Source organism: Salvia splendens, chromosome 14 (genome assembly GCF_004379255.2).
Source record: "Salvia splendens isolate huo1 chromosome 14, SspV2, whole genome shotgun sequence".
Lineage (NCBI taxonomy): Eukaryota > Viridiplantae > Streptophyta > Magnoliopsida > Lamiales > Lamiaceae > Salvia > Salvia splendens.
Window position 1 is genome coordinate 6,503,760 of NC_056045.1, and position 24,808 is coordinate 6,528,567.

The window sequence follows — 24,808 nt, forward strand, 5'->3', positions numbered from 1 at the left end:
TCAAACTCATCACAAAAAACTTCAAGAATCTTCACCTTCTTACTTCTTCATCCAAAGCTTTTTTTTTCCAGACAAAAGCATGGCTGCATACTCAGTCTTCCCATCAAGAAACTTGAAGCAGAGATCGGTCCAGCGTTGTTCGAAGCAAATGAGGGAACACAAGGCTCGTCTTTACATCATATGGAGATGCACAGTGCTTCTATTGTGTTGGCATGAATGAAGAGTTTGTGTTCTTGCAAATATACACAACACACAATAGGTTTAGACTTTAGATCATATGACTAATTTTTTATTTGTTTCTTTTTTATCTCAAGGCTCATCTTTGTGGTCTTGATTTTCATAAAGTAACACTAGTTTTGAGCATCAAATTAGCAACACCAAGATTGTGTTGCTACTTTCTTGAGTTATGTAGGATGTGTAATCCAAATGGCTAGGACATACATATGTATCAATGTAAAAGAAAAGGGCACCTTATTTTGGTTACAATTTAGAGTTTTGAGTTACAATTACAATGTTTACTTCACCTTATTAAAATTAACTATTTACTGAGTTCTGATTGATATGACTTTGCAATATCAATTGGATTTGGATATGTAGAACAAAAGAAAAGCAGAGATAATTCACTTTGTAAGAAGCCAAAATTCCAAAATCCTAAACCAAAAATAAAAAGTAGCTAGAAAGATTTTAAATAAGATGGTTTTAAAAGAACCAAGGTTCTACCAAAACATATAGAGAGAATGGAAGTTATTCTCTCTATTCATCATCCGAAGATGCACACGCGTTCACGTTGCTGCTTTCAAAAAGTACCCATCCATCATCGTCTTCTGCAAGCGCCTTGCTGTCTACACCAGCTAGTTCGTCTTCAGGGACCTTTTCGTGATCTCCAGTCTCCATACGGTCACCATCTCTGACTGCTACGGCCTCCACTTGATCTGGAACCGAGCTTTTCAAGGATGATTTCGAAGAAGCTAAGAGGAAGCTCGTCTGAGTGGAGAAAAGTGATCTGCTAAGCGGAAGACGCTGGTCAAATTTCTCCTTTAGCTGCTTCACATCCTGACATATAACAGCTATTTCTCCCCTGTAGACAGACACAATACAAGGAAAACAAAGCCATCAAATGTGATAAATGATGAAGTTGATAGTCTAGATGATGATATTAGCAACAATCATATTAACTTATCCAAGCATTACAGGTTTTAAATGTATTCTAAAATGGCGGTCGAGTGATTTGGTCGCGTTAAAGATCTATCATGACTACCAATGTCGTATGAAGAAATGATATTGATGTAGAAATGAAAAACTACTCTTGGAAAACAAGGATTCAAGACGATAACCGAAAAGAAGCAGCTTACTGTAATGTATCTACAAGTTGCCCACGATCCACGAGAAACGCATGTAACTGTGATGCAGCAGTCACAGAATTAACAACATGAAACCCATAACAAATATAGCCTTTGAGAATCTTGACAGAAACTCCCAATCCACACTCACATAACACATAATCATATCCAATTTTCAATTCTAATGAAGACTTCAAACCAAGTAAAGAGAAATATCAGTACTACCTTAGCATTATCCTCAGCCTGTTGTCTCAAGTTCTTTGATTCTTGTACCACTTGTGCTATAATTAATTTCTGTTCAATGATGGATTGCTTTCCACATTGTTCATTCACAAATTTTTTCGCCTCTGCAGATCTTATTTCATTCTCAGCAGCAGCTAGTCGAACCTCTAAACATTGACGCATCTGCACCAAATTTTCGGAAAATATTACTTAGTGAACTATTTCATCAAAAACAAACATTGAAATTCACAGGAAATATTTGTACAGAAGTATCGAAACTCGCCTCATCAAGATCTGCAAGTGATTTATCCCTGTCATTGGAGAGGGAAACCAAGCGAGAATGGAGGTCTCTCAGCTCCGTTGTCAAGATGACTTTCTCACCACAAACATCCCCAGCATGCTGAGAGTTAATAAGAAAAGTTAAACTATGGATACATTTAAAACTATGCTATACAAGCCAATAAAAGGATTAAAATTTAAAACCATGTCATTCGCCTCCTTCGCATGTTTGATCGTTATTTTCAGCTCCTTAATCTCATTCTGCGCGTCCATCTCCACTCTTGCAGCTTCCGTTTTGGCCTGTTCTGCAGCATGCTCCTTCACCTCCACTTGCTTCATCAAGTTGATGACAGACTCCATTTCCATGAACAATGTTTTCTGAAAAATGTATGCATCAAATATCTAAATCACATCAAATCAAAAAACAAGTTGAGAAGGTTAATCAAAGACATCTAAATGTTTAGGATGTATGAGAATGTTGTAATGCTGATACCTTATTATTTCTTGCATCGCCGATGATTTCCTCCAAGTGATCAATATTAGTACAATTTTGACTACACATGGAGGAATTCAAGGCTGTTTCATCCTCCGCTCCAAGAGGATTGCTCATGTTTTTCCCACGGGAAGCACTGTCAGTAGACGAGGATATATCTGATTCATCTAAAACAATCAAGTGTTCCTCACTGGACGTACTGTCAGTAGTAGTCGAGGATAAATTTGATTCATCTAAATCACTCTCATCATATTCATCTAAATCATTCTCATTATATTCATCTAAATCATTCTCATCATATTCATCTTCATCCTCATCATATTCATCTAAATCATTCTCAGCATATTCATATAAATTCTCAAGTGGTAATAAAGAAACTGCTTCAATAGCCGCATCAACATCGTTGACATGCTCGATGGCAACAGCTCTAAGAGCTTGGTCATTAACCTGTCAACAAATAAAGAAACTACTAAGTAGGGGAAAATTGAAAAACAACCAGAGCAAATTAAGAAATACTACTAACACACACACTGATAAAGAGTCAGAATATTTATCATTAAATGTATATATATAGTAATAAATTGTCTGCATTTAAAATAATCAGAATCATAAAACTCAATCAGCCTATTTCTCTTTCATTCATGAGATAAAATTGAATCGATGAAATTACCATCGGAAAAAGATCTCGCAGTGAGTCGTAGACTCTCTGGAAAGTCATATCCGTATATCCTACAAAAATGAAGACAATAACACAAAAATTAGAGTCAGACTAAAATTCAGAATATTTGTAATACAAAATTCTAACAATCATTGAAAGAAAAACCTAAACAAAATGCAGCAGTGAGCAGAAAAAGGATTATGGAGTGATGCACCTATTTATAAGTAGTGTTAGAGGTCAATGTTGATAATCGCGAAATCGATTTAAGCGTGTGTGTATAATGGTAATCGAATCTAATGCATGATACGTATCATCATTCATATATATACGTTTTCTTTTAAAAAAATTTGCGGATAATTTTGTATTATACATAATCACGATAATTTAGTTATTTTGTATAATGAGAATGACTTTTTCATATTATGGTATTACAGGGATTTAAATTTAAATACTAATATTACATTATATTTTTTTATTAAATTTATATTATGTATCATTGTATGTATACCTTTATAAGTCTACATCTTTTAAATCGATTATGATTTAGGTGTATATAATCACGGTCTTAAATAAGGATGGATTATTATGGAAGATATGAATTAAATAAAATATATGGATTCGACCCACACCTTTATAACTTTTTTAACGCAATTTACTTAAATTTTTTGTAATGCGCTTCAAAAATACAAGAATAACATGTACTCCATATGAAAAAGTTTATCACTTATCTTTTGTTAAAAATGAAAAGATAATGTAACAAATAATTTAAAATGTTCAAATTTTGAATGCATTAATAATTTTTAATACTTCCTCTTTCAATGATGTTCTTTTTGTCTGTCCACTTAAATTAGTTACTATTGAAACTTCACAACTTTTTTTATTTCTTTCTCCTACTTTATCCATTAATTTTTGAAATATTATATTGAACCTCAATAAAAAAAAATAGTCATATGTTTTCAACTAGTCGGTTTTATAAAGGTATAAAATTAATACTTTCTCTTTATAAAATATCACTAGTGTTTTTAGGTCAAATGTCCAATTCACTACAACAATATTTAATTTTGGAACTATATTATTTTTATTATGTAATTCCAATTCAATAAGAAAAATGCTTAAATTTTTCATTTTTTCCATATATTAAGATAAATGAATTCATTGTTACTGCATTGAATATTTATACCTCATGGATTTAACAAAAAAAACTGTGAAAGAATAACACAAAAAAATAAAAAAAAAAAACTTGAAATCAAACTATGAAATGATTAAATCATAAAACTCCATTTGGACTAAATAAAATTGGAATATCAGTGCAGCCCGAAACCTGTGATGACCCAAATAACTCGCTAAAAATATAAGGTTAAGGTTGGAAATTATAGCTATATTTACAACTCAATAAGTCCTAACCCGAGTCGGGCTAGCTTAGAACACGATGGGCTTGCCCAATGGGTTAGACCTATGTGCAACTATTATCTATTATTGTTTCGTCTTTAGTTGACAACTAATTTAACATTTCATTGGTGCTTTTAATAAAAATAGATAAAATAATTATAAAAAATTGATCTTCTATTTTATACTTATATTAAAATTTTATTATATTAATATAATAAAAAATAAATGAGTTAAAAAATTCAAATTCAGTATAGGAGATCTTTTGAATTCTAAAACGTATTTTAAAATTTCTCGATGTTACTCCATTTATTTTATTTTGATTGTATAAGTCTTAAATTAGTGTTTAATCATATTTGAGATCAAGCATATATATTAAAATTTTCATGTATAAATATGATTAAGTTTCATTATTATCTATTGGATAACGCACATGTTAATTTCATCAAGAACAACTTGATTAATTACAATATGATTACTCCACAATCCGAGTAGGATTGACTCGAAATCTGCTAGGATGCCTGATTGACATCCCCAAATAAAAACTGAAGTACAACTCAGTTTTGTCATATTTCACACTAGTCATTCTTTTTTTAAATAGAAACTACCATTGGCTTGAGAGTTCTCATTCTACAAAAAGGAGGCTATATCGACTCATGAGTATTGGCTACTTTTACAAACATCTCACTTGTCCTTTAACAATTGTCCATTTAGACATAGAACTCAGTCCACTGTACAACATACAAACACTCTGAATCATTTTCACACGTCTGTGTCGTTACCATGTCATCTTCTTCACATACGGTCATTGCTTGCCCGGGCCGACCTGTAATACATGAGCACAATCAACAAACAGCAGATGCGACAATGGAAGACGGAAAAATGAGCAAAGACAAGTGCTGCATGACATACTGCGGATGGCTTTTGAAGCCTACGAGTTGAAGGAGCTCGAGCAACTGAAGAAGCTGCAGCAGCAGCAGCTACACGTATTCTGCTATAGTCATCGTCCATTGTCCAATACTATGTTAGTAAGACATAAGGTGGTAAAGAGCAAATAACTTCAACAAAAACAATGGAATAACCTTTTATGCACATCTATGTAAACATCTGTCTCATCAACAATTTCCTCCTGTACGACATAAAGAGCATATTCGTAAATAATAATCTACAACTGTAGATTTAGGTGCCAATAACTAATACTAAAAATTACCTGCAGAAGTTCTTCAAATACGTCTTCCAAGGTGATTATGCCGATAACTTCTCCATCTTCAACATCCTCTACAGCATTCGAGTTGTATGTCACGAAACCCTTTTGCTCAGGCTTCTCGATGTTGACCACAACAGTATTTGCTTCTCCACCATACTTGTCAAGTAATGGGATTTTCAATTGCGAATCACCTTTGGTTGAAATTTTCTCTCCAACCATCACATTAGAGGAAATAAGCTTCTTCTCCTTCTCTCTCACCTTTACTACAGCTGCTATGTGGCTGCCAACCGTTTGAAACTCATTAAGAATATCATACAAGGGCATATCTGCCGGTACTCTGTAGCATAGTAAATTGTTTTATGAGTCAAATACGTCACTCACTCGTGCTAAAAATATGATAATATTCAGAGAGATGCGCACACCTAGGCATTCTTCTGATTGAAACCGAGCTAACTGGAGCCTCCACTTCAGCTCTTACAGTGAGGAGATTTTTTACCTAGCTCAAAAGATGAATAAGCAAATGATGATTATCTAGGAAAAAAGGCTTATCCAAAACGCGCTCAATAATGAGGGAATTTCAGCACACCAGCAGAAGTCCGATAATGTTCTTTGGGTTCCCTGAGTACACAGGAATACGACTATGACCCCGTGAAAGGATTTTTCCAATAGTTTCCCTGCAGAATAGAGCATGAAAGAACATAAACATGTTTCTTTTGTGCTTAGGAACTGTGTGTGTGTGTGTGTGTGATAGAGAGAAGGTTGAACAAGGGTATGCTTAGGTAAAATCAATCCCTCATAGGTAGGATCATACTCACCAATTCAGTTTGGTGTTTGCATCAAGGGAAAATGTTGATTCAATGGGTGTCATTGAGCTAAAATGCATGATTGAATACTCAATATCAGCTAATTCTTCGGTTCAATCTTTGCCGTATGCTTGCTGTTTTGAATATGTTTCTTCATCGTCTGTGTTTCCATCAATTCTACAGAAAGTTAGTGAAAATCATCAACTAACCTCCATCGCAGCAGCATTGCACAGTAGTAGGGTTACAAGAAGTTGGTGCTGCTTCTGAACAACCGGAAAAATAACAGCTGAAAATAATTGCTCAAAATCATCACTAAACAAACTATCTCAACTTGCCACATCAAAACAAAATCACAACAATTCCAATAACAAAATTCATATTTCTTCAATAAAACATCAATAGAGAGGGAGAGAGCAACAGGATTAACTAGACACACACATATACACACAGAGATACTACCAGCTTGCTTCTTCTCCGTGGAGGTGCCGCTCCGCTGCAGTATCTCGAGCTCAACGATTCCGAGAGACATCAATCCTAGAGTCAAACCGGACATGATTCCGGCGAAGAGAACGAGGAAGCAGGAGACGCCGGCGTAGACAAACCACCATGGATTCCCAAATTCGATGTCGTTGGAATCGGCGAAGGGCGATACCATCGCTGCCGCATTAAGCGACCAAGCCATCACCTCCGCCGCAACAGCAGAAAAAAAAATCGAAAAGGAAAGCTGCTTCGTTTTTAACTCCCTGTTTTTCTACGACTCTAGAAATTGAAAACAAAAAAGTTGAGAGCGACAGATTAGGAAATTCATAGATGTTTTTTATTCCAACAGCGCCATACGTTTCTTCACAAATTGCAAACAAAACCGCATAAATAATGAATCGGTCACAGCGAGCAAGTGAGAGGTGACGCACTGTATATGTATCTAGGGAGTTGCAGTTTTGTTGTTTTGTGATGCCACGTGTCGAGTTTTGACGTGTACGTTGCACTGTTGTGGAATATTGAAACCGATCACCGCCAGCGGCGCGGTGGCGGCCGGAGGGCGCCACCTGCTGGTCAAACCGTCAAAGCTTTTACTTCATTTTTTTGAATTCATTTTTACATGTATAGACATAATGCATGTAATTTAATTTCTTTTATAACTTTACAGTTATTTTCAAATATATTACTATCAAATAGGAGTAATGATTTATTTTAACTATTTATATTAAATTTAAATTTAAAAGAAATATTGTCTATCTATTGCTCCCTTTGTCCGTCATTAAATATGATCCGAATAAATTTTAAGAAATATAATAAAATGTCAATTGAAAAAATTCGCAGAATGGGTGAGATTGAGTTAGTAGAATATGAGATACACTACTAAGGATAGTAGTGTTTTGTAGAAAGTAAGTGTGATAAGTATTGGCTGACGGATCAAAAAGGAAACCAGTGACAACTAACGGCGGACGAATAGAATAATTTTTTTAAATTCATAAAATTTAAAAAGTGATTTTAAGTTGTTCATTATCAACTCAAAATTAGATTGTTATTCAAAAAACTCAAAATAGGATGAATTTTGCAGTAATATTGAAGCTATTTTACTTTGAATTTTCGAATATTATTGGAGATGATTAGTACGCAGTTATTTGTGTGTCCAAATCACTATTCTTTGCTAATCTTTAAAGGAAATTAGTCAGAAAAAACAGGAATTTTCACGAAATTCTTAAATCTTTTAAAGCGGTTTTAAAAATCATCAATTTTCAAATTGTGCAGAGTTTCACACTAAAATTTTTGGCATAAATTTCATCTACGTGGAAACTAATTCAAGAGCATCCATATCGTCATCCGTTCTTCTCCACAATTTTAACTATGTAGAATGCTAATACTATTTCTAGAACATCAGCAGTCGGACACAGTAACCAAATACAGTACATATTTAGTCTCGGAATAAAATCTTGTAAACCAAACACCCCTACATATACTATATAGTTATGTTTGGTTGAAAAACTTGGTTGACGGATTTGAAGTTTGAAACTTAAATTTTTTAATTGAATTCTTGAATTCATTAATTAGGAGTATGTATCTTTCTTCCTGAAAGTAATTAGGTACTGTAATATCGAATTTTAAATTCAAAACTTAAAAATATCTGAACATTCTACGTTAATCATCATCTCATCAAATTCTCATTACAAAAGTTAACATAGTCTGAAATCGATTATGAGTATTGAATTATTAGTGTTTGAAATTAGCTAAAACCGAAACAGATTCTCATTACAAAAGTTAACATAGTCTGAAATCGAATATGAGTATTGAATTATTAGTGTTTGAAATTAGCTAAAACCTAAACAAATTCACATTACAAAAGTTAACATAGTCTGAAATCGAATATGATTATTAAATTATTAGTGTTGAAATTAGCTAAAACCTAAAATGGATAGGTAATTAAGCTCCAATAGTCCTCCAAGACCAATCTCATTTTTGGTGTTTTGGAAAAAAAAAATATTTATTATTAGGTTTACACTAAACTCAAACCTAAATTTTTTTTGGATTTTATGAATAAAAAAGGTATAATATAGAGAATATTGTTTTAAGTTTAAGTTTTGTATAAATGGTCGGAATAAAATCAATATTTGATGTAGTTTGAGTTTATTCTCGTACGGGTAATTCCCATTATTATTAATAAATATAATATCGGTAAGTTTATAATGCGGGGAAAATTTGCCGCCCAATTAAGACGCCGTCGCCTCCAATAGCGGCCGAGCGCCGCTCCTCATCGACATCACCCCACCGTAAACCACAGGCTCCGAATCGTACAAAAACCTACTCACTACCGCCTCCGCAGTCCCAGCCACCACGCTATTCCACACCGCCTCTGCCTCCCCGCCGCGCTTCCTGAACACCTCCGTCGCGTCGAGGTGGAGCATCTGCCAGTCTCTGATGTTCCTCAGCCGGTGGATCTTCTCCAGCTGCCGGCACGCCAACCTGCTCGTGTTTACCTTGACCGCGTCGATCGCCTCCGCCAGAGCCCTAGCGCGAGTCTCCTCGTCGCACTCCGATTCGACTCGGAAATACTCGTCCAACTCGGGCACGCCGATCGCGCGCCGGATCCCCCGCGAGTAATCGGCGTTGGACCGGAAAAAAGCCCTAACTTCTTCGATCATCCCTCTCTCCACCATCCTGTCGACGCGATCCGACACGAACGAGGCCAGCACAGGCATCGCGGCGTCCACCCACAGGAAGCAGCAATCGTAGCGCGATCGGAAGTTCGCGTCGACGAGCGCCTCAACGAACGAATTTGAGCCTCCGACGATGATCGGAAGGTTCCGGCGGCGGAGGATCGACCGCAGCGAGATCGACGCCATTGCCCGGAATTCGGCGGTGGAGAAGTCGGATTCGGGATCGGCGACGCCGAGGAGGTGGTGCGGCACACCGCGCCGCTCCTCGTCGGTGATTTTGTTGGTGGCGATTTCGAGGCCTTGGTAGACCTGCATTTTGTCGGAATTGATGATCTCCGCGGAGAATCGAGTGGCGAGGTCGATCGAGAGGCGCGATTTACCGGCGCCGGTGACGCCGAGTACCACCACCACCTTCTCCTTCGGCTGGCCATGGCGGAGGAGCTGACTGCTCGTGCTAGGTATGTGTAGCGACGGCCGAATTTGTTGGGAAGCAGAGAGTGACAGTTTCATTTTTTTCCAATATATACGAACTTATTTGAAATGACGAAAGAGCCCCTGGACGTAATTCTACAATAGACTGGCGGTGTATGGTTTGTACGAGGAGAGAGTCTTACTTTGGTTTCGTTTGAAATGGAGTAAAATATTGAGACGCGGCGACTCGAATGTGTTGGTTTTTCTATTTCTGTACAATTTTCAGAGGAAGGAGACAAAAAATAAAATAAGATGTGAAAAAAAGGAGGAGAAGTTGGGTTGAATTTTAGTTGACTGGTCGAGTTGAAGGTATATTGTGAAGAAATTGTGGGATAATGGAGTCTGTATTTATGGAAGGAGGCAACTAACACTTGAACAGAACAACACATTTGATTAATTGGCCTTCCTTATGACCATAGTCAAGTTAGCTACAAGATGCTTTCAAGATTTTCTAGAAAAGATTCTCCACCCCTGCATTTTCTTCTTTTTTTAAATCACGTCGAAACTTTGAACTTCGAACACTAGTAGTATGTACTAACTCTTTAATTATTTTATAATTATCCTCTTTAATTAAGAAATTAAAGATATTCTAAATCAAAGCCTGAATGATTCGTATCAATTTCCGAGCACAAAACAAATTAGTAAGTCAACATCTTTTTCACTCCACTAAAGGAGGACAATATAGGTGAGTTACATTTTGTACTATTTTTATTATTACAAGATTTGAACATATGCATAAGAAATGTAAGGTGCTGAATCTTGAGAGAATAAATATACTTTGACATTCTTGTTCTTGTATTGTGGTTGGGGGAATACAATTAATGGAAGTAGAATAATATGATTTCTTATAGTCCCTTTTCCCTTAAATTTTGTCACACTTTAAACGGGCACGGATTTAAAAAATGTAACAGAAAATGAGTTGAAAAAGTTAATGGATAATAGATCCTACTTTTATATGGAGTATTAGTTTTGTAATAAAATATGGGTTAGAATGAGTTAATGGAATATGTGGTCCATTACAAAAAATAGTAAAAATTGAAATATGACAAATTTTATAGGACAGACGGAAATGGAAAAATGTGACGAATCACTTATGAGCTTATTGAAAAAGATAATGTATAAAATGATTTTCTTCTCAACATTTTATTCAGAAATAGATGGTGGATTTGTTCTTCACGTCCCATATATACTCGTTGTGAAAAGCCAAATTGAATTTCCTTGACTACCACAATTATTCCAAGACTAATAAGTTTATATAATTTGGAATCTTGAATTCTGACTGTTACTATTAATTTTGGCATTTTGTAAAAGAAAGTTTAACAATGATCAGTAAGCATTGTTAAACTGCCGAAATGGAATCATCAGTAATTACTGATATTGAAATGGAATCCACGATGCTCTCAACCTTAAAAGTTGACAAAAGATAATCACTACAAAAAAGATGAAATGATTATTCCCATAATCCCACAACGAATATCTAAATTACCCCTTAGATAACTTAATCACAATGAAAAAAATCATTAATATGCACAATCACAACTTCACAAGCTGAAAATTCCACTACTCCACCTACCACCACCACTAAAATATTTTAATCTCTAGACTCATCCAAGCCCCTTAGCTCAAGTGGTTGAGGAGGGAGGTAAGGATACCGCGCCATCCTAGAGGTCACGAGTTCGACCCCTGGGAGGTGCATCTTGGGGATTAATTTCCCCTGGGGGGTTCTTGAGTCCTGGCCTTGACCCAGGCGCTGGGGGAGATAGGTTAACGACGTCCCCTTGATTGGGTTGATAGGTTAACTGGTCTGGACCCGTGCTTGGGGAAAGGTTGGCTGACTCGTTCCTTCCCATCCCGACAACGAAGCGCGTCTCGGTGGTAAGACGCTCCACCTCCGACCGTTAGGCAGATGGGGAAACATCGTCGATCCTCCTTTCAAGAAAAAAAATATTCTCAATTTAACTCATTTTCCTTTGGTGATGTCTAAATAAAAAAAAGTGGCTATCTTATACCTAAGTACATATATGTGGACTACTTTTTTCACGATACAATGTACACATGTTGAGCCAATGTATCATGGTACCATAAAATGCATGAACAGTCGTGAGGTGGAATAACAGATCATGCGTACTACCATATCCGTAGCCCACTTATTAATCATGACAAGAAAAATAAAACATTGTGCATAAACTAACAATTCTGAAATGTAATTATGAATTCGAGATGTCTCACTATCAATGATTATCAAGAAGTATATCATCATGATCTAGCTAATAATTAAACCAATAACTGCCATCATAATTAGCTAGAAATACGAATAGGAATCACCCAGCAATTCAAGCCATGTCATGATAAAAAAAAACAAGACAGAATTTTAGAAAAATCTATTAAGCGTGCTTTCAGCACAAGTTCCCTCTCTTTTTATATTAGTTTATCTATCATAGCAATGGATCTAATTCTGATTTTCTGCATGCTCTCATCACTCACTATTGTCACTTCATCATTTAAGTAAGAGATCATATTCAATTTTGAGATTTTAGTTAGTGAAATAAAGACTGAATTGATAATGGAGGTAGTATTCAACTCCAGAATACAGAAATTAAACTAAACTATTCTCAAAATGAATTCATGTACCTCCATAAATCCACGCATTAGAGAAGTGATGTCTAATCATTAAATGTGCACTACCATCCATCATATCTATCATGCCTTCCCATAAGCCATTAAAGACTTGTATTTATGTCAATTAGAACCATCACTCAGCTTAGCAAAAATGCACTAGACAATAGCAATTCGCCAATAATCAAGTAAATTTAGAATCAAATAGTAGTCACACTTCTTTATGGTATGATTAGATGTTCATGATTAAACTTTCAGCTATCACAATTTAATCATATCTCCTGCCCCTAAAGTATGCATGTTGCGTTCTTATAACAGATATACACACAGTAAAAACATGATTTTTTTCACCATAATATGGGAAGAAAAGGCTGGCAATAAACCAATATTATCGATTTCCTTCTCACGGTGATCCCGTTGAAGTTGCAAAGCAAATTGCAAACCGATTCCTAGACAACCATAACCAGCAATGTAGCTTTGTGTTAAGGATCACACATGGTTACTTGACCTTTATTGTGTACTGAGAACAATACTGTTTGATGTTATACGGCCGTTGTTGCTCTTGCTGGCATGTTTGGATGCCAGCAACAACCCCGAATTCGTCAACGCAGATCAAAAAGTTTAAAGGTAATCCATGACCAGATTTGATCACAGAAAGTTGGCTCAAGTATTGAAATATCTCCTGCCTTCATCATTTTAGGTACTTGTTCAATGGCCAACAATATTCGCATTTAATATGAAAGTGGTAAATTATGAGAGATAAATAGAAAATACTTGAAGTAGCATTAATGGATAGTGAGACTCATATCCATTACTAGTGTAATGTATGGTGAAAAAGTTTCCAAATATATAAATTAGACTATTTTTGGGAACGGACCAAAATGGCAAAAGGAGAGTACTTTTGGGGACAAAGGGAGTACATATCTATTACAAGCAAGAGTCTGAAAAAACTGTGCACCTTAGCAGAATGTTTTTTAAGTGCCAACTTGGAGAAAAAAATACATCCTTGAGATTTCAATTCAATGTTGTAATTTAAGTAGAGGATACGTTGCATCGAATTTCATCTAGGGCCTCACACTTAAACTGGAAGCTAAGGAGAACATATTATGCAGGGCAGCTGATGTATAATATTTTCACAGAACAAAGTATAAAATAGTTCAATAAAGTAACATGAAGGCATAAAGTGTAATAAAATAATGAGACATGAAAAAAGAAACCCCTGAATGAATGACAAGAGTCAGAGATCTCCCAATATGAGATTTTGATTTACTGCACGAGCCCTAGAATATTAGGTAATAGGATATCACCTTGAGAATTTGATGCATTTGATTATTAGATGGCACAACTTTAACTCGCATGTTATAAAAATTACAGGTAGAAAAGAAAATCAATCACGATGTCTGGGGTTTTTTCTTTTTTTGTTCTAGAATAGAACTTAGATTCCGGGTTTGTACTGGATTTTTTTTTATTCCGCCTTTGGGAGAGACGCATGACCCTCATGCGTCTCCTTTTAATGAAACGCATGACGGAGATGCGTTTTTTATAGAGACGCATGAGGGACATGCGTCGTTAAATTTTTATTTTTTTTCTTTATTTTTTTTGAAAGACGCATAAGCGTCATGCGTCACAGGCAAAGACGCATAAGCGTCATGCGTCTTTCATTTTTTATTTTTATTTTTATTTTATTTTACTATTAAAAATAAATAAAATAAAATAAATAAAAAATAAAAGACGCATGATGCTTATGCGTCTTTGCCTGTGACGCATGACGCTTATGCGTCTCTAAAAAAAATAAAGAAAAAAAAAATAAAAATTTAACGACGCATGTCCCTCATGCGTCTCTATAAAAGACGCATGAGGGTCATGCGTCTCTCCCAAAGGCGGAATAAAAAAAAAATTCAGTACACTCGAGGAATGTTATCTGTTGTCTAGAACAAAAAAAGAAAAAACCCCGATGTCTGAGGTTAAAAATTGAGAATCTACCTTGCATATCCAGCATGCCCATAGATTCAACTAATCATTCTGCAAAAGTCATAGGCAACACGATAAGACCTCTACTCTGCAGCAGTTCGGCAGCTGCTGAAGGATAACCCTTTATCAACTTCCCTATCATCTCTTCCAGAGGACCATCGAGCATCTGATCCTCAAGAAAGTAATGCCCATGTCCCTGAAACAATAATGTTACATTTATCACATCCAAATTACATATGACAAGGGAGTTATGTTAAATACAAATAACTATCTTGATATTCTCATAATCTATCTGGTAATTTAGTTCCTCAAGGAAAATAACAGATTTAGAAGTTGATCCACCTCCCAATCGGTTCCGACATAGATCCTGCATGGTGAAGCATTCATGAAAGGAATGAGCTTGTGTAAAATCAATGAAGTTAGACAACAGTAGAAAAAGAAACTGAGGTATGTGCACAACTGAATTCAATGGTCTCTATGAATAAAAAAAAGGTAGAAATTATGGGAAGTAATCTATACAGCAGTAAGGAGACACTTGAATCAAGTGATGTTCTGGGATCTATCTAAGAAAAAAGGAACAAACTTCCTATAATCTTTGAAAGTTTCAAATTCTTTAAGAGGTTAATATCTAGAGTATATGTATCTATAACTTACCAGCTAAATAGCAGTACTCTTAGTCATGGTTACAAAATTCAAGTACTACTTGTTACTAAATGCAGCAAGTAGCATAATAAGCTTCTGCAACATGTGATAAAGCATGAAGACTTTCAAATGAAACAAAGATCTGCAACATGCATGCCTGATCCGACCAGTAGAGGTCATTTGCGAAAGCATTTTTCTCGAACTAAGAAACTTGCAAAAGGTCTATTCCTAGATCCTGAAAACATTTTTTGATTGTCATGAAAAGCTTAAAACACTAAAATTACCTTCATTTGATACTGCAAATACTCGATATGGTCAACCACCCCATCTAGCAACGCTGCTTGACCAACCTGTAGCGCCACACAATGTCTAAACAGCTGAATATTGGACAAATAATAGAATATAGATAAAATTGATAAATAAATAGAACATACAATTAATTCATGAGCAAACTGGACTTCTTGAACCAAAACACTTTTATTAGCAGGTGGGCATCACGTTATATAAATCTAAACCATCTACAGATCTGCATATTGAATCTCAGTAAACATCCCCCACCACAAACCCGCAAAGAAGAACACAAATCCAGAAGTTACTCTATATCTGTTGACAACGCCACTGGATTTCTTTCCATTGACAGAATGGTAGTGTAAAGGAAAATATGAAAAAATAGGAAGAACTTATTGTTGCATGATGTGGATATATATATCAGCTACAATGCTACATTACCCCTTCGGGCGACGGAACCAATTCTTGTAAAGCATCTAGCCAATGTGATATCCTCAATTTGCGAATCTGAAAGAAAGAACTGGACGATCATATACAGAAGCATGTAGAATGTAGGTACGGACGTACAGTGCCAATGCTACCCAAGTTCAGTCAAAGATCAATCCATGCAGGTCTATTTATGATTTTTTGGCAGTCAAGAATAACATTAAATCTTAAGATGCATTACACGATCAGTGGCATAAGATCTCTATCTTGATCTTTTCCTGTTGAGTTTAGAAGGATCTTTGGATGCAGCAGCACGTGAATAAGTTTCAAAAGCATGACTAAACTCTTCATTCAACTTCGGTTCCTGCATTGTCAGTTTTAGGAAGCACAATTGGGCAGGGCAAATCCCTAACTTTGTTTTACAGTACAAACAGCTACAGACAGGTATGGACCTCTACAAGTTCTTCCAAGCCAGTCACCGAGGTCACAAAATCTCCGCAGTTATGCAGCCTCATGTACTCTTCCTATTGCAAGCAAAGTACAAGTATCACATACCATATTATTTGCTATGAGAATCTTCAAACATACATAAATGGTAATATGCGAATTAATCAAATGAAGTTTAAATATCACTTTGCTCTTGAAATCTTAGTTCCACACTGGAAGAATTATATGTTGGAAAAAAAACGTGTAAATTTAATGGAAACTTTTGATATGGCCAATCCTTAGGCTTTCCATCTCTTGTAACCACCTTTTGCATAATGGTTTGCTTAATGGTGGATTATGATCAAGACCTCCCATGTCCTCTTTTGTGCCTATATAAGGCATGTGGATTTGAGAGATGTGTACACACAAACAAAACATTCTATCTTCTCTCTAGCTCTCAAGCACTCTAGTTAGCTTTTTAGGAGCATTGTCTAGCTCGATTCTCGGAACTCCATCAAGTTCGCCGGTGCCTAGCGGGTTTGAGGTGCTTCTACATGCTAGGAGGAAGTCGTTTTATCTTTGGGGGCAATACGTCATTCCGTGAGCACTAGCCGGGGCGTACTTTGTCTTGCGGAAAGAGGGCTTTCCTCGACTCGACTTATAAATTTGGTTTGCTTTATTTCCATTGTAATTTTCATTCCTCTTTTTGTTGTAAAGTTTCCTTTCGATTGTAATAGTTAGAGTACTGCCTGTACACGGCTTGAGAATTTCTTCCCATTATTTCTAACAATCGTAAGACAAATTAGTGTACTCTTCTAAGACAGGATTATACCAATTGAAGTTGGAGGAAACATGAACTCCAAAGCTGGAATGAAGAAACGAACAGTACCAATGTTCATGGGCGACGAAATGGTTAATTCCTTGAGATCTACTCTCTTGAGAATTGTGTTTATCGTTTGTCATTTGACAAGCAAGAACAATTTTGACTTTGTAGTAATAATTGGGATGCTTGTGGTGTTGAATATACCAATGCACATATGGTTCGATATAATTGTGTACTTATTGTTGGAGACGATATTGTGCAAATTATTTGAACGTGTTGTTATAAACAACAATGATCACGAGGTGGTCGCAATGGTCTTCGACGTGAACCATGGTAACAATCCAAATGAATGGTTTGTTGATACGGGTGCCACATGTCATGTGTGCTCCGAGAGAAGCGTTTTTCTACCTACAAATCTGTTGGAGGTAGAAAAGTACGTATGGGAAACCAAGCCTCTTCTAAGGTGGTTGGTGTGGGTAATGTGTTCCTAAAATTAGGATCTGGAAAAGTTCTTACCCTTAAGGATGTACTGCATGTCCCAGACATCCGAAATAATTTGGTGTCAGACTCACTTCTAGTAAATCATGGATTTTCACTAGAATTCGAGTGTGAAAAGGTTTTATTGACCAAGTATGGAAAGTTCATAGGTGAAGGCCACCTAGTAAATGGACTTTTTGAGCTGAATGTTACGGTCATTCACCGTGGAAAAGGAATAAGCAATAAGGAAGATGACACGTTCTCTTATTTGCTTGAGAGCTCTGATTTATGGCATAATAGATTGGGACATGTAAATCTAAATGCTATAAAAAGACTAATAAATCTTAATTTACTAAAAGTAGATAAGTTTAACTCACAAGAAAGATGTGAAGTGTGTGTTGAAGCCAAAATGGCTAAACTGTCGTTCCATTCGGTAGAGCGAAGCACAAAACCTCTTGAATTGATCCATACAGACGTATGTGATTTGAAATTTGTGCAAACAAGAAGTGGTAAAAAGTACTTCATCACATTTATAGATGATTGCACAAGGTATTGTTACCTTTACTTATTAAGAAGTAAAGATGAGGCAATTGAAGCGTTTAAAGACTTCAAAAAAGAAGCCGAAAATCAACTTAATTGTCGAATTAAGTGTGTTCGAAGTGATAGAGGTGGTGAGTATGTAGCTCCGTTTGCAGAATTATGTCATGCAAGTGGTATAATTCACCAAACCACAGCTCCATATTCTCCTCAATCAAATGGTGTTGCTGAACGCAAAAATCGAACACTAAAAGAGATGATAAATGTCTTGTTGATTAATTCAGGATTACCCCAGAACATGTGGGGGGAGGCTATGTTAACAGCGAATCATATCCTGAATAAAATTTCACTAAAAAATAGGGATGTGGCTTCTTATGAGTTGTGCACCTCCGAAACAAGTTGCAATAGGCCCTAAAACAGTCGATTGCATCTTTATTGGCCATGCACTTAATAGTAGTGCCTATCGTTTTCTAGTCCATAGATCAGTTGTGCCTGGTGTGGCTGAAGGAACAACGATTGAGTCAAGGAATGTTATATTCTTTGAGAATGTTTACCCTTGCAAGAGGCAAGAGGATCGTTCTAGTGAAAGAATGATGGATGAATCCACTAGTTCTAATCCTCCAAAAAGGACGAGGTCAAGTCTTGAGAATGTTGAACCAAGACGTGGTAAAAGAGTTAAAGTTGCTAAAACATTTGGTCCCGACTTCATAACTTTTATGTTGGATGACGAACCAAAGTCATTGGCGGAAGCTCTGTCTGGCCCAGACACAGCGTGGTGGCAAGAAGCTATCAATAGTGAAATTGAATCCATCATGAGAAATAACACTTGGGTGTTAGTAGACTTGCCTGAAGGCTGTAAGGCTTTAGGGTGCAAGTAGATTCTGAAAAGGAAATATAAGTCCGATGGTACTATAGATAAGTACAAAGCTCGCCTAGTTGTCCAAGGCTTTAAGCAGAAAGAAGGGCATGACTTTTAATGAAGTTTAAATATCACTTTGCTCTTGAAATCTTAGTTCCACACTGGAAGAATTATATCTGTATGCAGAATGCAGAATGGTTCGTTACCAATTGAGAAGGGTTTTGTAATCGCATAGCAGGACATTGTGCAGTAACATCATATTCCATTTGTTTCTGGATTTCAGTGTGCCCTGTCTCTGAAAGAAACGGAATATAATTCTGAGGTGTTGGCTGGGAATGCATCCACTGACAGGCCCCACTCCCTGCAGCCATGATATAGTACTGGTCGGAGTCAAAGTTACTACTAAGTGAACCAGATGCATTACTTGCTAGCCAGTCCAATGCCAGTGCCCGAAACGGCAAATATTTTTTGTGATTTTGTTCTTCCATGATCCAGGCTCTGAAATTTCCACCATAATATTTTGTTAACCCAAAATGTTACGAATCTCCAATAAACTATGTATCAGACGAAGACTCTCGGTTGTTTGAATAACTCCAGAGATCAATGTTCACTCAAAAAAGATACTTATTAGATAGTGACAGAAATGGTGAAATCTGACCAAGGTTTAACCAATTGAATGTTTAAGAGAAAGTCAGTAGCGGTGAAGATCGGCACTAAACATTATAACAATAGACCATAAACCGAGTTTAAAGGAAAAAATTAAGTAGACCAATACAAAAGAGTTCAGATTATTTTGATTAAGAATTCTTTTGACAAATGCAAGTAGCTACGAGTCATGATCGTGTTCATTCATATTCACCAGAAAACAAGCCTGATTCTATACTTCCTTTCCGTATACAAAATTTCTATGAAAATTCTCTCCCGCCCGCTTTTTCTCTCTCTGCAGTTTACATTATACTTGCTAGAATGGAACACAAATGCATTAACACATCATTGAATCAATCAATGAAAAGGAAGCACGCACACACATAACCTTCTCTCTAGCTCTCTGCTACACTCTAAATGAGAGAAACGAATTTTTACATAGTCAATCAGCACAGAGAAGATCAAGCGTCCGAGTGAAAAACACTTTACATAGGACAGTATTCGAAAATGAGAGAAACGAATTCTTACTGATTAATCTCCAGATTTTTTGTTGAAGAGGTAAGAAGGTGACAATGGTGATGAGCTGGTTGTTGCTAAAATGAGCTGAGTGCATTTCGTGCTGGGTACGGTACCAGAGATTTCGGAAAAGGGGGCTCAATTCGCAGACCTTTCGAAATTTGTTGTTAAATTCGTTGACATTTCGAAATATGGGATCATGGCGTGCGAATTTTTCGGGATACTAGATTTTTGAATTTTCATGTATTTTCACTTATTATTTCTATTATAATATTTACAAATTAACCAAATTACACCTAATATTTAGAGTATAATTTAAATTTTTATATCTCCAATTTTATAAATTACCACTGCCGCCTCCACCCTCATTCTCCTCCTCCCCTTCGTTGTCGTCCACCCTTTCTCTCCCATATGATCCATCTAAAAGAAATTCAATGAGAAAAACTCAAATTCCTCCTTCGTTTTAAAATAATTGCGTCCTCTGTCCGGCACACTAGATTCTCGACCTCCTCTCTTTTCCCTTTCGATCTCCTCTCTCAAAAGAAGATCTCGGCGCCTCTTCTTTTCGTTACGGGTTGCCTGTTGTCCTCCGAGGGCAGCTGCTACTGCTGTCCGCAGTAGTCAAACCGCCGCCGTCGCAAGTTGACGCTGCCTCCAGCAGCCGTATATTACAACTACTGCCTGGTGCCATTCCAGGGGCTGCCTCATCTTTCCCAATTAAATTCTTAATTCAATTCTGTGTTCTTTAAGGTTTGATTTAATTTGCAGATTACATGAATGCAAATACATGAAAAAGAATTGGAATTGGATGGTGGGACCTTTACCGTTAGGACAGTTAGATTAGCAAATGGTTTATGCAATTGTGAAGGAATTTGGCCTTGGTGGGCGGAGGAATTGAAATGGCCGTTTTCCGCCATGAGAGCGTGGGAGGGTTTGGAGCTGGAGATGGTGATTGCGGAAAGGTGGCTGATGAAATAAAATAAATAAAAAATTGTGTTAAAAAATATTAGGGATAATTTGGTCCGTTGTTAAATGTAGTGAAAGAAATAATGTGAAAAAAGAAGTAAAAATACAAGAAAATTCGAAATTCCCATATTCTGAAAAATTCGCACGTCACGATCCCATATTTCGAAATGTCAACGTATTTAACAACAAATTTCGAAAGGCATGCAAATTGAACCATTTTTCCGAAATTTCTATATAGCAGTTGCAGGTGGATCAGCTCAATGGTCGAAAATACCCCCGAGAGAACACAACTAGTAGCAATGGATTTTTAATGTTAGGAATTGGATCAAATCTATGGCCCAAGCCCAACAAGATGAATATACATGGTGTCTGAAATAGTCGAAAAGGGTCATGAGCAGCATCAAATTTTATTACTGCATTTTTTAGATCTAACTTTGTCTAGCCGTTATTCAAAATTTGAATTTGGATTCGACTACTAGTATCTCAATTCTCAACTTATGTATATTAAAACTTTTAATGTTCGATTCAAATAATACTATACATATGACCACCTAAAATATACTTTCAGTTATAGCTTCCATTGGAAAAAGAAGCATAGAATCGTGTCCGCGCTTATAGGTATAAGCAATGATTAACACATATGGCCTTATCCAAATAGTCTTCTAAATTATAGGTAAAAAATTTAGCCCAATAAATTATAAGTGAATTTTTAGCCCAATAATTTAGAAGCGGATTAGCATGCAACTCGACTAGAACTTATCCGAACCGAAACCTGATGGACTAGTTCGGTCGGTTGGAACTAGATTCATCTACTGTCTATTATTCCGCCTGTGTGAACCCTAATTCTACACTTCATTGATAATTTTTATAATATAAACAACTAACAAAAAACGTAAATTTAATATTCACTTTAAGAAATATTTTAAATTTCTAAAACATGTTCTAAAATTTCTCAAAATATGTTTATATATTTTAATTTAATTATATACAAATTTTAAATTAGTATATAATCATGGAGGAGGATTGATCTGCTGGGCAACACAATATAAGCGCTTCGTGAGCGACCAGGTCGTGCAAACGTCATTATCAATTTTCTCTCTTCATTTTTAATTCCCTCTCTCCTGTATCTCCTCCTTATCTCTCTCTTCCTCGCCCCTTCTCTCCTCCGTGCCCATCTTCATTTCTGATCTGTGATCTGCCATCAATTTTGTTGTGCAATTTTAGAGTCATGTGTAAATTCCTTCATTTGACATGCTTTATCATTCCGACAAAATCTCGCCGTCGTCTTCCCTATTCCCCTATTCCTTCCTGTAACTTACTTTTTCTATTTGCAACTTTTTTTTTTGGATCTTGAAAACAATTTCTCAGTCTTTAGCTTGGATCGAAAAGGGATTACTATTATAGTGGATGTAATTGCAAAATCTAATTTCCGTGTAGTAGTGAAAGAAAATATATCAATACGAGTTTAAATGCAGAGCAATAATTTTTTTCCTTACAGATATCTATTAAATGAAAGCATATGTAAAAGCTTGTATACCTGATTTCACAAAATCTGAGGAAAAATTTGAAGAAACTCATTTTGATGAAAACATTAAGTGCATAAATTTTTTGACAAATGCAAAAATAAGTCCATGGGAATTGTAGGAACGATTTGTATACATTAAATAGTTATAAGTATTGATTCTATGGTGAAAAGCTCTTTGATAAGGTTGGAAAATTTGGTGAGAAAGAGAAAATTACAGACGAGAGAGAATGAAGCCATGGTTCAAAAATTTTACTACTATTTAAAAATTATAGATAGGAATGAGATGATTGAGAAGTCGGTTGAATGAAAAAATAGGGATTGCTATAATTGAGTATACATGAAATTCGAAAAATAGATTTTGAGAATAATCTTGGTTTTGCTTGGTCAGTACTGAGAGAGGAGGATAGAGAATGAGGGAGAAACGATGAAAGAGGGGAGAGGAGAGAGGAAATTAAAGAAGAAAGGAGGAAATTGCTGATGACGATTGTCACGTCATCAGTCGCTCACCAAGCGCCCACATAGGGGCGCCTAGCATAACAATCCTCAATCATGGAATACGAGTTTAAACATATATCTCAAAATTATCATGTTTTATGACTAATTTTCATTATTATGCATTGCATTGATCACATATTAATTTTATTGATAAAAGTCTGATAAGTCCGTTAGGCTAACACAATAGTCGTACCGATTAACACGCAACCTAATAGGATTGACCTGAATCCCGCTGGGCTGACCTGATTGATATCTCTAGTTATGACATTTTTACCACATTTCCTTTGGACTTTACATTTCATTTCTTTTAAGTTTTTTCTTCCAACATTTGAATTAAACAAACAGAACTTATACTTCAAACCTAAATGTCTCTCAAATTTCTAAAATTAATTTATAATTTATGAATACACAACAAATACGGCCTCCATAGGGTTGAAACGGTACGGTATACCGCGCCGAAATGACCATACCGCCTACCATACCGTACCGTGCGGTATGACAAAAAACCATACATTTACCGTACCGCTTTTGTCGGTATACCAAAATTTAGATATCGTTACCGTACCGCTTTTGTCGGTATACCGTACCGTGATTTCGGTATACAGTGATTTCCGGTATATACCGCAGTTGCAGTATGATGCGGTATAACGCGGTATATCGCGGCATATACAAAATGCATACCTTTACCGTACCTAAAATTGTCGGTACGGTATGATACCGTACTGAAAAGTACGGTATACCAAAAATTCGATATTTTCGATATTTTTTCGATACGGTAAGTGCGGTATTTCAGTATTTCGGTATATTTTCCCATCCCTAGGCCTCCATATGTTGAAAAATTAGAGGAAAAAGAAAGAAAAACAAGCACATTCGTGCTCTACACTTAAATCAGTTTTGGATAATTGATGTCACTGAATATAAAATGCATAAAAGCATATTCCCAATCTTTTCCGTCCACGCATAAGACCGTGTTTGGCAATCGCCTTCAGAACATCGAATTCCACACAACAACAAATTTACACCTGCATACAATCTCTCTTCCAAAAACTCCAATCCTCAACAATTAAGAATTCCCTCTGGAAAGAGATCGAAAAGCAATCATGGCGACCCCTCAAATTTTGCAGACGGAGCAGGATGTTCTTATGTACTCTTCCCTCTTTCCCAAAGGTTCGATTTTTGCTTTTTTATTGGATCGATTTTAGGTGATTTATTTACTTCAAGTTTTTCTAATTTTGTGTATTCGGAATGACGGTCATATCTGTGTTCAATATGGCTTCAGATGAAAATGTGAGACCTCGAGGTGTGGAAATCGAGAAGAAGATTGAGTATCTTGAGAGCTTGGCTGGAAATGTAAATTTTCTGATTCTGTTCATTTATTTGTTTATGGTCAACTGCAATTTATGTTTCCTCTATGGTAATTTCCTCTATCTCTGTTACTTAATCTGAATATGGAGGATTAGGTTATTGAACTATAGCTGGAGTTATGAGATTAAAATAAATTGAACAGTATTGAGATTTGTTAATTTAATTAAAATTGGTTAAATTCATACTGAAAATGAAAAGAATCTAATAAGATATTAAA

The 24,808-nt window shown here is 36.1% G+C and overlaps 3 protein-coding genes and 1 pseudogene across 10 annotated transcripts; all 4 read right to left on the reverse strand.

The window, feature by feature from the left end:
* Nucleotides 1-592: 592 nt before the first annotated feature.
* On the reverse strand, nucleotides 593-3,066 carry LOC121764037 (kinesin-related protein 4-like). Its single transcript, XM_042160131.1, has 7 exons — nucleotides 3,005-3,066; nucleotides 2,335-2,781; nucleotides 2,046-2,219; nucleotides 1,846-1,962; nucleotides 1,566-1,745; nucleotides 1,353-1,399; nucleotides 593-1,078 (listed from the first exon to the last, which is right to left on the reverse strand). Exons 1-7 carry the CDS (start codon nucleotides 3,050-3,052, stop codon nucleotides 754-756), a joined length of 1,338 nt encoding a protein of 445 aa, XP_042016065.1. The 5' UTR covers nucleotides 3,053-3,066; the 3' UTR covers nucleotides 593-753.
* A 1,897-nt stretch (nucleotides 3,067-4,963) lies between these two features.
* On the reverse strand, nucleotides 4,964-7,432 carry LOC121763871 (DUF21 domain-containing protein At4g14240-like). 8 transcript variants are annotated; one of them, XM_042159964.1, is made up of 9 exons: nucleotides 6,848-7,430; nucleotides 6,598-6,674; nucleotides 6,401-6,522; nucleotides 6,172-6,259; nucleotides 6,008-6,081; nucleotides 5,589-5,922; nucleotides 5,461-5,507; nucleotides 5,291-5,369; nucleotides 4,964-5,204 (listed from the first exon to the last, which is right to left on the reverse strand). In XM_042159964.1, exons 3-9 carry the CDS (start codon nucleotides 6,466-6,468, stop codon nucleotides 5,184-5,186), a joined length of 711 nt encoding a protein of 236 aa, XP_042015898.1. In that variant the 5' UTR covers nucleotides 6,469-6,522; nucleotides 6,598-6,674; nucleotides 6,848-7,430; the 3' UTR covers nucleotides 4,964-5,183. The 8 variants fall into 8 exon arrangements, with proteins under 8 accessions (XP_042015898.1, XP_042015900.1, XP_042015899.1 ...); XM_042159966.1 differs by having other exon boundaries at nucleotides 5,589-5,865; nucleotides 6,401-6,674; nucleotides 6,848-7,432; XM_042159965.1 differs by lacking the exon at nucleotides 6,598-6,674 and having other exon boundaries at nucleotides 6,401-6,548; nucleotides 6,848-7,429.
* A 1,419-nt stretch (nucleotides 7,433-8,851) lies between these two features.
* On the reverse strand, nucleotides 8,852-10,538 carry LOC121764038 (adenylate isopentenyltransferase 3, chloroplastic-like). Its single transcript, XM_042160132.1, has one exon. The coding sequence runs from the start codon at nucleotides 10,051-10,053 to the stop codon at nucleotides 9,097-9,099; it is 957 nt and encodes a 318-aa protein (XP_042016066.1). The 5' UTR covers nucleotides 10,054-10,538; the 3' UTR covers nucleotides 8,852-9,096.
* A 4,009-nt stretch (nucleotides 10,539-14,547) lies between these two features.
* Nucleotides 14,548-19,567, reverse strand: LOC121764085 (annotated as a pseudogene).
* Nucleotides 19,568-24,808: the final 5,241 nt, after the last annotated feature.